This window comes from Myotis lucifugus, unplaced genomic scaffold (genome assembly GCF_000147115.1).
Source record: "Myotis lucifugus unplaced genomic scaffold, Myoluc2.0 scaffold_340, whole genome shotgun sequence".
NCBI lineage: Eukaryota > Metazoa > Chordata > Mammalia > Chiroptera > Vespertilionidae > Myotis > Myotis lucifugus.
Genome location: NW_005871388.1, coordinates 989,236 through 1,002,025, shown reverse-complemented (window position 1 = coordinate 1,002,025; position 12,790 = coordinate 989,236). Strand labels below are relative to the sequence as shown.

General features: G+C 40.3%; 1 protein-coding gene across 1 annotated transcript; it reads left to right on the top strand.

Moving 5' to 3' along the window:
• The first annotated feature begins 3,144 nt into the window (after positions 1-3,144).
• Positions 3,145-7,369, top strand: POPDC3 (popeye domain containing 3). The gene is made up of 3 exons (XM_006101081.2): positions 3,145-3,885; positions 5,807-5,915; positions 6,900-7,369. The coding sequence occupies exons 1-3, from the start codon at positions 3,401-3,403 to the stop codon at positions 7,179-7,181; spliced, it is 876 nt and encodes a 291-aa protein (XP_006101143.1). The 5' UTR covers positions 3,145-3,400; the 3' UTR covers positions 7,182-7,369.
• Positions 7,370-12,790: the final 5,421 nt, after the last annotated feature.

Genomic DNA, 12,790 nt, shown 5'->3' with positions numbered 1-12,790 from the left:
TTAAAATTATACCTATTTTTTTGTCATATTGGCAAAATATATATTTTTTGGTGTGCTGCGGAATTTTAGCAATTATTTTATGTATGCCATGAGATGAAAAAGGTTAAAAATCACTGCTCTACCCCGATGCATTCAATTAACAGTCACTGAGTGCCAGGGGTTAGAACTACGAAAATATTTCTCTTTGTCCCTTAAGGATTTCAGAATCTAGGAGAGCAAATTAGTTGATGTTGAATAGTAACAAAGCAAATCATTCCATGAGTGGCTTTCTATGCCTTTGTCCCTTGTAGTAGTCTAAGCATTATGGATTGAGCAGTACAAGCGGATATAGCAGGTCTTAAATATGCACTGCTGGGATTATTATTTTCCTGGCAAAACAGTACTGGCAGAATATCCCACTTAGGTCTCCCAACACATTAATATATCAGGTCGATGTCCTTGAAAGGTGGCAGTGGCTGCTGGAGAGGCATGAAGCTGAGCGGAGGGGGACTTGCGCTTCCACCCGCTGTGGTGACTTACTGCCTCTTTCACCTGAAGCAAGCGACTTTACCAATCTTGTGCCCTGCTTTCCTCATTTGTAAGCTGGCATGATGATTTAGATCCTGCCTCCCTCGTGACAGTCAGCGTGATGCAATGAGATGATAAATGTACAAGTTCTGAACAGATCAATGTAATTTCCGAGCTAATCTTCATTAGTTTGCCACCAAGTTTATATCACATTTCAAACCTTCCTTTATATAACTACTCAGGGTCTCAAATTTTAAAAAGAAAGGGGGGGGCGTGCGCTTGGAATTACTGTGTTCATTTGCATTCAAGTTTGTCTCCATCATTTGCATCTCCGTGTGCTAACTGCTTTGGTAGGGAAGATAGATTGTGTTGCCTAATGTATCCATTGTGCCACTTTAGCATTCCAGCGTTTATTTACCCAAAAACATGACTTAAGGCCTGCAAGCCTTTAGCAGCTGGCTGATGAATCATGTTCAGCGTTCATGCAGCACTGCTGGCACATAGCGAAGGAACACTCGTGCTCAGCACCTGCCCCTGTCAGTCCTTCCTCTTCTAATAAAGTGCATCTGTTTTGGTGACTGAATAAAAACACACCAAGTGGAGAAAGGCAGGGTGTGGAGTAATGTAATCAGGGCAGTGATACAGTATCAGGGATAGAAAATGGCTCGGTAGCAGCTTATTGGAACCGAAGCCAAGTGGAAAGGACCCAAAGCACAGTTCCTCTTACAAACATAGAGGGTCACACTCCTGGGATATATGTGGCCCCATATATCCCCCAAGTCAGCATTTTAAGGGGACAAGCTATCCATAAGCTGCCTTCTGAACTGCCACAAACGGTTTACCTGGCCTTTCCCCCACTAGAATCATTTTAACATTTTGTCAAGGATTATAAATTTTTAAGAAAGCTCAAACCAAAGCTCAGAGCTCCACGAGCAGTGCTCTTTAATATTGGCTGCGGTGGTTGTTGGGTATCCTGAGGAAGTGATTAAGTGAAAATGCCCTAGTTTTAAAAGTAAAACAGCAGGGAGACTGACATTTGCAGTTTGGTATTTCACAGTTCTCACTCCTCCCTGTATTTTTAACATTTTTCTTTGAATATCCAGTAGTATATAGTTTTGTGTTTTATTTAAAAGAGGAGAAATTAAACAGGTTCAGAGTGTTGGGGGCGGGGAGGTGATAATTAGGGGGATGTAGAATGTTTGAAATGTATTTGAAAGCAAATTGAGTCAAAACAAAAATATCACTGTAAGTTATAGGTCTAGTTATTATTATTATGCTTATTTTAATGATTCACCTGGTAAGCATCCTTAAAGTCATTACTTGCTGACAGAGAATCCCTATCCAAGATGGAAAATCAGGAACTTCAACAAAGCACCATCTTTCTTTCCATGTCTAGTTCTGTTCCTTTTTTTAACTTCAGCCAAATCATTTTCACCTCGTGTACATATTTTTTCTATGAAACAGAATCTGTGATACCTGATATTTTATTAACAGGTGTTCTGAAAGTAATCTGTTTCAAAAATAACCCTAAATATAGCACACAAGTTCAAGGGTTTTGAATGTTAATTATGACTTTAAAGCATCAATCTAACGAATGCTTCACATCGAAGCCATTTATTGTTAAGAAACCTGGTGATAAAGGATACGTATCCTACAGCTCTGTCATCATGGTTTAAATATGTGACTCAGATCACATATTAGCATTTTTACCATATGGCTGAAAGGGTAGAGAATATATGTGTAGGGAAACAAGTCGGTAACATTTTGACCATCTGGTAAATAAATATGCCAGTAGCAGGAACTTTCGTATTTATTTAGTTCTATGGAGGCAACCTTTACTCTGAAATAACCTCTAATACAGTAAAGTAGAACTGAATTTATATTTCTCAAATAATTTTGATCTAAGTCACTGCACATTTTACAGCCTATTATATGCTCTTAATATCTGACGTCAATTACCAGATGGTGGTTTATTTATTTATTAGGGCTCCTTAAAGTGCCTAATTTAAAACATCTTTCGGAGGAGGCCACAGGATGGGATCCAGCATACAGGCTCGAGTGCTGATGTTCTGCTCTGCCACCGACCACCATGTGGTCTGGGATAAATTGCTTGGCCTCTCTGAGCCTCAAATTCTTCATCTGTAAGGCGTGAATAACATTGTCAAACAGCGTCTCTCGGAGGGTGGGCCATTGAGGGCCAGGCACTGATGCATCAAAATCATGTAGGAAGCTTGTTCTAAATGCCAACATTGTAGCCCTCCCTCCAGAGAAGATTCTGAGTCAGCATGTCTTGGAAACAGTCTATGAATCTGCACTTTTAGTCACTTTCCCAAGTGATTCTGAGGTACACGGAACTACTGTTATGGAAACTGGCTGACTATAGCACTTAGCTCCCTTGAAAAATACGTAGTTAGCTAGTCCTAACAAATACCAAAGTGTCTGTTAATAATTTTTTATTATTAATAAGCATAACTCTAAAAATGAATTTGCATATCCTAGAAATTTAACACTTGACAGCATTGGTGCTTAACTTATGGAAAATAGGAGCTCATCTTGAATAAGTAATGTTGGTGATTCATTTAAATACATGTCTCAGTTTTCCTTGTTTAACTAGATCCTTTTTTTTCTTCTTCTTACATAGGAAACCACAAAATATTCGTGGACTAGATCTAAATCAGGAGCCCAGATGAACTTACCGAAGCTAGCATGGGATTCTTAGTTTTTCAAGATCCAAACACACCAAACCCTTAATCACCACAACTCCAGTGACCAGGCTTTCTCCGTGTTTGTGAGGATTTAGCGAAACTCAGGTGATGGAAAAGCAAAGGACTTAATTACTCATCTCGATATCATCTAACATCAATGGGAAAGTGAACCAGATGGTGGTACAGCCATGGAAAGAAATTCAACTGTATGGAAGGACCTAATAGATGAACACCCAGTCTGCACACACTGGAAGCAAGAGGCCGAGGGAGCCATTTATCATCTTGCCAGTATTTTTTTGGTAGTCGGTCTTATGGGTGGCAGTGGGTTCTTCGGACTCCTCTATGTCTTCAGTTTGCTGGGGCTGGGCTTTCTCTGCACTGCGATCTGGGCTTGGGTAGATGTCTGTGCCGCCGACATCTTCTCCTGGCATTTTGTGCTCTTCATCATCTGCTTCGTGCAGTTTGTTCACATTGCGTATCAAGTGCGCAGCATAACCTTTGCCCGAGAATTCCAGCTGATGTACAGCTCCATTTTCCAGCCTCTGGGGACCCCTGTGCCCGTCTTCAGAATGATTGCTCTGAGCTCTGAAGTGGTTACTTTGGAAAAGGAGCACTGCTATGCCATGCAGGGAAAAACCTCCATTGACAAGCTCTCTCTGCTTGTTTCAGGAAGGTTTGTACTGTTGGTGCTTGAATGTCTTTCTTCTACAATCGTTTCTAGCTTGTCTTCCTTTCTGCTACATTTTCTATCTCAGCCTAGCATAGTCCTGGGTGGCATTTCACACCCTGAGGCATGAGAAAGCCCTGACACATGAGTCCTGGCCACAGGCCATAGGCATTTAGAGTACATGGTATTATTTACCCGAAGCAAGAAATAATCTAAAGTCTTAATCGTTCTTCTTATAAATCAAATGTATGAATTGAGTTATTTGGATATGCTATGTATTTCCAAGATAGTTATTGAAAGTCAAGACGAGTACTGAATTAATACAATACTTTTGTTATCATGCAAAGTATTTTAAATAGACTCTCATATGCCAGTCTTTTAAGTAATAGAGATCATTAAATTTTATAATAATCAGTTTTATAATGATCAACTCTTTCAGTAATTTCTAGCAATTGACCATTTGCTAAAAGTGAGGTGGGCATAACTCATTATATATACATATATGTATATATACACATATCCTATATAATAAAAGGCTAATATGCAAATTGTCCCCTCCGGAGTTCGACTGCTCGCTATGACGTGTGCTGACTACCGGGGGTGGCACAGAACAAAGGAAGGCCCCGGCCGGCAGCAGGGGGGAGGAAGGCCCTGATGGGCTCTGATCACTGGCCAGCCCTAGGGACCCTACCCGTGCACAAATTTCATGCACCAGACCTCTAGTATACACACACACACACACACACACACACACACACACACACACACTGTTGACCTTTGAACAACACAGGGGTAGGGATGCTGACCCCAACAGAGTCAAAATCCACATATAACTTTTGACTCCCACGAAGCTTTACTAATAGCCTACTGTTTGACCAGAAGCCTTACCCATCCTTACCCAGGGGTGGGGAACATCCGGCCTCCAGGCCATATAAGGCTGTCGAAATCATTTGGTCTGGCCCTGCCAAGGCATTAGGGGTGAGTTAATTAAATGTTTGACCAAATACAAGGCTAATTTTTAAGTTGATAATTTTGTATGGCCCATGAATGATAATATAAATATCCAAATGGTCCATGGCAGAAAAAAGGTTCCCCACCCTTGAGTCCTAAACAGTCGGTTAACATATATTTTGCATATTATATGTATTATATATTGTATTCTTTTTTAAATTTTAGAGAATATTCTATTTTTTAATCATTTTTTCTTTTTTCTTTATTAATTAAGGTATTACATATGTGTCCTTATCCCCTCATTGCCCCCCCCCCCCACCTCCCCACTCATGCCCTCACCCGCCTGGTGTCTGTGTCCATTGGTTAGGCTTATACACATGCATACAAGTCCTTTGGTTGTATTCTTACCATAAAGTAAGCTAGAGGAAAGAAAATGCTATTAAGAAAACTATAAGAAAGAAAAAATACATTTAACAGTATTTATTGAAAAAAATCACATATAAGTGGATCTGCACAGTTCAAACTCATATTGTTTATATATATATAAAACAAAGTTTGGGGGAGGAAACAATATGATTATTTTCTTTAAAAGTTAAGTATTTAATTTTCAGACGTATTTACAGTGGTACCCCTTTATGTTCTTCAGTGTTCTGTTTAATTTAAAATCTGACTGAGTGCACTGAGACTTTTTATCAGAGTGTAATATACATGCAGAGATGGGCACATATCATAAATGTACAGCTTGATGAGTTTTTTGATGAATTTTGCTCAGTATTCCAGAATCCTAACTGTGTGAGGAACATCAGTACATGAATCTTACAGGAGACTTGCCACTTACTGTAATGCAGGAATTTAATCTTTGCCCTTCAAAATTTTAATCGCCAAAAAGGTCCTCAGAGGCCTGAACCCTCCCCTCACCCCAGTTATGTGCTGGCTTTCTCCTTCCTCATCAATGCTGTTCTTTGTGTCTGGGTAGGATCAGAGTGACAGTTGATGGCGAATTTCTGCATTACATTTTCCCCTTCCAGTTCCTGGATTCTCCTGAATGGGACTCACTGAGACCCACCGAGGAAGGCACTTTTCAGGTAAGCGGTAACGAGCGCACGCAGTGAACACCGCCTCTTCCACACAGATAAACAGACACAACAGCAGGTGACAGAGGAATCATTTACACGTCACTTTGGAACGTACTATGCAGCATGCATGACTTTCTAAAGCTGTTTGACTCTTGACGATTAATGTCACTTTATAGGAGTCCAGCAACCAGGAGAAGAATGAGTATTTCATATGACAGAAAGGAGTCTGTAAAAAGTAGTCTTACATTTTTCTTTGCTTAACTGCATCTATGGGAATAAAAATCATTTGAGATGTGAAAGTACACTACACACTGCCACTGTGACCGTTGAGAAAAACACCAAGAACAAAAAATCTGCCCTAATTACAAAATAAGTTATTTTTGAAATTTAAGATGCTGATGGATAGCAGTTGTTTTCTACCAACAAAATGCTAAACTTCCTGTCCCTGCTCTGCTGCTATGTCTGGGAGTTTTGAAAGATAATCAGTTCAGGAGGTTCTGTCTATTATGGTATATACTGTTTTCCTGTGATTAATACATGGAACATACATGTGTGTCTACAAATACAAATTCATATACATATGCAGGATAGGTAAATAAATTCTATTTTGTACTATCGAAACTGGATTAGGGTTAAATGTACACAGTCTTCAGGACTGACTGGAGATACTTCTCTAACATTAGCCAACTTTATTAATTTTTAGTATAAGTAGCTCTCACTTCAATAAAAAGAAAAACATAGATATCTGACCTTAGAAAACAGATAAATTGGAGATGGGCACAATATTGTGACTATTCATGTTATAAATTATGTATAGTAATACATTTTCTGATCTCTTTTTCTATTTTTTACAGTATGTTTTGGGTCAGTGGGCTTTTTTCACCTAAAAAAAAAGAATGGACATTCATTTAAAATGTGGGGCACAAAAAATGTGACTGACAGAACTTTTCTTGCTCCCTAATCTTTGTTTATACCTGGTTTTATTGTTTTTAGGTAACCCTAACAGCAGAAACTGATTGTCGGTATGTGTCATGGAGGAGAAAGAAATTATATTTGCTCTTCGCTCAGTATCGTTACATCTCCCGCCTGTTCTCAGTTTTAATTGGCAGTGACATTGCAGATAAACTCTATGCCTTGAATGACAGGGTATATATAGGAAGAAGATACCACTACGATATACGGTTACCCAACTTCTATCAACTTGCAGGTCCTGAAAAGCCCAGATCACCCCTGATAAGACATTTTCGAAATTCCAGACAACACTGTGATAAATGACATTGAAGTCTGAAGTTTTATAATTATAAAAAAAAGACTCTCTTCATCATTCCCCAAAATAGCAAAATACAGAAAATTGAGATCATTAATATTTTTTATAAATCAAACTCAGAGGCAATATGCCATTGCCAGCTGCTTTATTCATCTCAACTTCTGCATTGTGAATAAATTTTACCAATTTTTCTGTATTTCTTATTTGAACAAATGGGGAGGGGGGATGAATATGGGCAGTTTGTCCTTTCCTGCATCAGAACTGGGAGAATGAAATTCTGCTTTCTCCAATATTTCCTCCGATTGATCTGTGGTCTTGCCCTACGGAGTTCAGCGTTGCTTCTCTAGGAGCAGGCGGTAAGTACTCTCAGCAGGAAACGTATGAGTGTTCCCGGAATTCACTTTTTGCTACAACCTCTGATGAAAGCAAGATGCATTATTGTGGTAGGCAGCAATTATTTATTTTAAATGGGAAATTATTTAATATGCCTAGAAAGTAGAACAAATGTGACAGATGGTAATATTCCAATCTTGAAGGCTATTCTGTTGCTACACATCATTCATCAGCTTAATCTTTACAATAACATTTTAAACGAGGCATTTCATGGAAAACAAAAATGCATAATAATTACTGAGTAAAAAGAATACCTGTGAACAAATAGTAAAAATGTTGCACAGCACTTTTATTTCATACATTCAGCTGAAAGGGCAAGTGTGAGTGGTTTGATGGGACCCTGAGGGACTCATAGTGAATGCTCCACCGACCAAACAAATAAGGGAGCCGGCTTGATAAAGAAGAGCTTAAGAAAGGACAGGTTCTCAGTCACAAATCCAATCCCTATTTTTAGAAAACAGTTGTTGTTGTTTTAATATCACATGCAAGCCATGTCCTTTGGGGGAAAGATATATCATCATAAATTTAATAAATGTGTATTGAGCACCTACCACGGCTCCAGGTGCTGACCTGGGCAGTGGGAATACATCAGGTAACTGACAAAGGTCCCATTCCTCACAGAGCTTACATTCTGGGTGTGGAAGACAGATAATAAAAACAACAACAACAACAACTGGAGTTAGAAAGAGAGTGCCATGGAGAAAGGTAAATCGGGGAAGGTGGATAGGAAAGTACAGTGCAATTTAATAGGGTGGTGGTCAAGGAAGGCCTGAGTGAGAAGGTAGTGTTCGAACAAAACCTGGAAGAGGCAAAGGAAAAATCCCTGCAGATATCTGGGGAAAGAGCAATCTGGGCAGAGAGCGGAGCACCTGAGAAGGCCTTCAGGTCTGAGCAGGAGCAGCTGGAAGGCCAACATGGCTAGAGCAGAACCAGTGCTAGGGAGAGAAGGCAAAGAGTGACTGGGTGGGGTCTAATAAGTCATGGTGTGATATGCCAACTAGACCCTGAAGTAAATAGATGTGTCTACAGTTCAAGAGAGAAAAGTTTGGGAGTATTTCAGAGAAAGATGATATTTGAAGCCATGAGATAGCCAAGGGAGTGAGTGTAGATTCAGAAGAAAAATGATCCAAGGACCTTTCCTTGGGGTTCCCTGTTATTAAGATGGGGGAAAGCCAGCAAAACATGAGAAGGCCAGTGAGGCAGGAAGAAAATCAGAAGTGTGGAGTCCTGGAAGCCAAGTGAAAGAAGTGTTTCAAGGAGAAGGGAGTGATGGACTGTCTGAAGTGTGGCTGACAAGTGATATGAGGTCTGGGGATAAACCTTTGGGTGGAGCAGCAGGGAGTCTTTGGTGAACTTGTGGGAGCAGTTTTAGTGGAATCATTGGGGACAAAAACTTGACTGAAGTAGGTTTGGGGGAAATGAAAGGAAAGAGTTTGGAAGAGCAAGTATAAGTAAGTTTTTCAAGGAGTTTTGATGTGAAAAGAAATAGAAATGGACAGCAGCCTGCACAGGAAATAAAGTCAAGAGAGAGAATGTTTTTGTTGTTGTTTTGAAGGTAAGAGAAACAATGGCATATAGGTATGCTGATGGGAATGATTCGGAAGAAAGGGGTGAATTGTTGAGAGATGATGGGACCCCGTGACCTTAAACAGGAACATGGACAATTAATCATTAGTAAGGAGAGAAGGCAGAATACATGGGAAGACAGTTGCTGGCAAGTGAGAGATGTTGTAGAAACTTGTAAAAGTTCTGTCATAATCCCTTCTGTTTCCTCAGTGACCTAAGAAGGAAGTCAGCAAGGACAATGGGGAAGTACTGGGATTATGCAAAGTACATTAGTTTTTCTGTATGTTAGCATCTGCCGTAAGTCATACAACGTGACAAGGGCTAACTCAGTAGTCTGGAGTAGCTACTGAGCTACCCAAGTTCGGCATGAACAGAGGAAATATTGGAGGGGTTTTCTGTCTCTGGAACACTGTGGCCATCAAGGGCAGCTGCCTGCCTGGTGCAATTGAAGGCCTCGCTGGCTTGTCAGTGGGCTTCGCAATGGCTCTGGGGGAATTCATGCCTTGGAGTCTTTAAGACTTTGTTTTACTAAATATTAAAATAAAGCTCCCTAAGTAGAAGCCACACCTTAAGTTAGTACCAGCTAATAGTTTATCAGGGGTTAACTATCAGATCACTTTCTAACCATGAAAGTCAACTGAGAACAAAGCCACACAGAAATGGGATGCAGGTTTTTGGCTCAATTCATGTGGCAGACAGAGAAGACGTTATATACAAGTTTTCCAGAAATCTAACCATTCCAGAAATCTAACCACTTTTAAGATGAGGGAGGAGGGCAAACATGACAGGACATAGGCATGCTGGAAGGGTGGTAAAGAGATGATGTGAAACCTTTACACTTATGTGTGGGGCTGGCGCCATCCCTCCATATTAACAGATACGCTATTATCTGTTTGCACCCAGGTTTTCTCAAAAAAAAATCAAAACCCTGAAATAACCTCTATGTATGTACTCCCCATCTTTGGTTTGAAATGTCTAGCAAATCACATTTCACTGTCTCAAAATAATCAACCCAGATGGAAAGAAAAAAAATACGTATATCCTGGAAAAGTACCCCTCAAATGCAACATCACAGTGTACTTAAAATTTCATTTCTATTAAAAATTGGGCTCATTTTCATCTCAGCCTAATTTTTCCAGTCCTAAATTCCTTTGATTCATTTATTCTGGGTAAAAATGCAATAAGATGAGGAACTGGTTGTTTTCTTGCCTTAAAAATGCTTCATGGCCGAAACCGGTTTGGCTCAGTGGATAGAGCGTCAGCCTGCGGACTGAAAGGTCCCAGGTTCGATTCCGGTCAAGGGCATGTACCTGGGTTGCGGGCACATCCCCAGTAGGAGATGTGCAGGAGGCAGCTGATCGATGTTTCTCTCTCATCGATGTTTCTAACTCTCTATCTCTCTCCCTTCCTCTCTGTAAAAAATCAATAAAACATATTTAAAAAAAAATGCTTCATGGCTTTGTACACAAGATCTGTCTATGCATAAATAAATGGAGCACCTTGTTCAAAAGATATCAAGATTCAAGGCCAAGACATAGAGCATTAAACCAAGGGCGGGCTTTTGTAAGCTCAAGGCTCTTTGCAACTGTACAGGTTGCAGGCCCATGAAGCCAGCCCTGGCCAAGAGTTGTCCCTAGGACTTGAAGCAATTAGGGTGACTGCTGTGTGCTTTTCTGCCCTAAATTTCATGGTCAGGAAAGACTAAGAAGTAGACTGAGGGGTAAAGAAGTGGCTTAAAAAGAGCCCATAAACACCTCCATAGGCAGGTTCCCAGGGGCTTCTTGCACATTCTTTACTTCACCTGGATATTTGAAGGCTTCCCGTCCCCACAGGGGGCTGGTCCTTTGAACCTGATTTGACCTTTGTCTAAATCTGAGGAGGGAGCCACATGATTTGCCCTGGACTCCACACTCCTAGGAACACATGGTGCTGAGATTAATCTACCATAAAAAACAGTATAATGCTCTCTGAACATTTACGGGGTGAAGAATTTTCTCTCTTCAACAGAGGAGCAGAAGGAAATTCATTTGCTCTCTGCTCATCTGGGTAAGCTCTGGGTGGGTGTCATATTGTTACACTGTACAGAACTGACTTGGCAGAGCATTACAAAGTGAAATCCCTCAGCTAAATTGTCAAAAGCCATAAGAAAAACATACCAGGCAGAAGTTCATACTAGAGGCCCAGTGCATGAAAATTCATGCACTTGGGGCAGGGGGGGGGCATGGTGGAGGGGGGAAGGGCCCCTCAGCCCAGCCTATGCCCTCTCACAGTCCTACTCAGGGGATGTCCGACTGATGGCTTAGGCCCGCTAAGCCGCAGTCTGGCCTCTTTCTGAGGGAGGTGGCCGGTGGGCCAATCAGGGGATAGTGCTGGTGGGAAAGCGGCCGTCCCTGCCCCCCATTGCCCCACTGCTGCCACTGGTCACCACCACCCCACCCCCCCATCGCCATCCACTCCCTCTTCCCACTGGCACACGCCTTGGCTCCAGGCACCACCTGCTCGCCGGCCCTGCCCCCTGCCCACCAGTTGTTCCACTGTTCAGTCGATTTGCATATTACGCTTTTATTATATAGGATTATTTTAGAGCAACACATTATACAACATTATATACTCGAGATTCCTGGTTTGACCAAGGGCATAAGTGGCATTGGAGTGGACTTTCTAACTGGGTTTCATGTTCCATTACATTGCACATGATTATAGAAGAAATTAACCTTCAAAAATGGTGGTCCCAAATTAAAATTTTCTTAGTAAAAGACAGTTTTTACACAAACTAGAGAAATCAATGGGCCCAATTAATTCCATTATTTTTCTTCATTCTACTAAAATTTAACACATATCAATAAAAGATACACATAAATATCAAAATTGTATTGGCCAATTATAATAAAATACAGGTTTAATTTTATAGAACTTTGTTACTTCAAGACCAAAAATCTTACAATAATGAAAAGATGTGGCAAGATTGAAATAATAATTGTTTTAGCTCTTAGTTATCTCACCATGAATATTACCATCATTTAATGCTGGGTTGAACATTTGCATATAATATCAGCATGATTTGAACATAATTTGGAGTTTTATTATTATGCTAAATTTGAGTAGTTTTTAAAACTGCTAGCTATTAAAGATTGACAGGGAACTTTCCTTTTCTCCTTAAGAACTGAATGTTTATATCTTGTATTATATTTTTTCTTGTTACTCTATTTCTTTTATTTTTATTACTTTTTTACTGAACTTATTGGGCTGACATTGGTTAATAAAATTATATAGGTTTCAGGTGTACAATTCTATAAATACATCATCTGTATATTGTATTGTGTGTTCACCACCCCAAGTCAAGTCTCCTTCCATCACCATTTATCCCCCTTTTACCCTACTCTGCCTCCCCCACCCCACTTTCCCTCTGGTAATCACCATAGTGCTGTCTGTGTCTATGAGATTTTTCTTCTTTGCTTAATCCCTTCACCTTTTTCACCCAGCCCCTCAACTCCTTCCCCTCTGACAGCGGTCAGTCTGTTCTTTGAATCTGTGTGTCTGTTCCTATTTTGTTTGTTAGTTCATTAGATTCCATATATAAGTGAAGCCATATGGTATTTGTCTTTCCCCGACTGGCTCATTTCACTTAGCACCTTTACTCTAATTTAATTCAAACTCT

Bases quoted from the DNA above. Each gene is read 5' to 3' on its own strand.
- POPDC3 (XM_006101081.2), top strand. From the start codon at position 3,401: ATGGAAAGAAATTCAACTGTATGGAAGGACCTAATAGATGAACACCCA. The intron at 3,886-5,806 runs GTTTGTACTGTT...GTGTCTGGGTAG, and splicing joins TCTCTGCTTGTTTCAGGAAG to GATCAGAGTGACAGTTGATG. The intron at 5,916-6,899 runs GTAAGCGGTAAC...TATTGTTTTTAG, and splicing joins CCGAGGAAGGCACTTTTCAG to GTAACCCTAACAGCAGAAAC.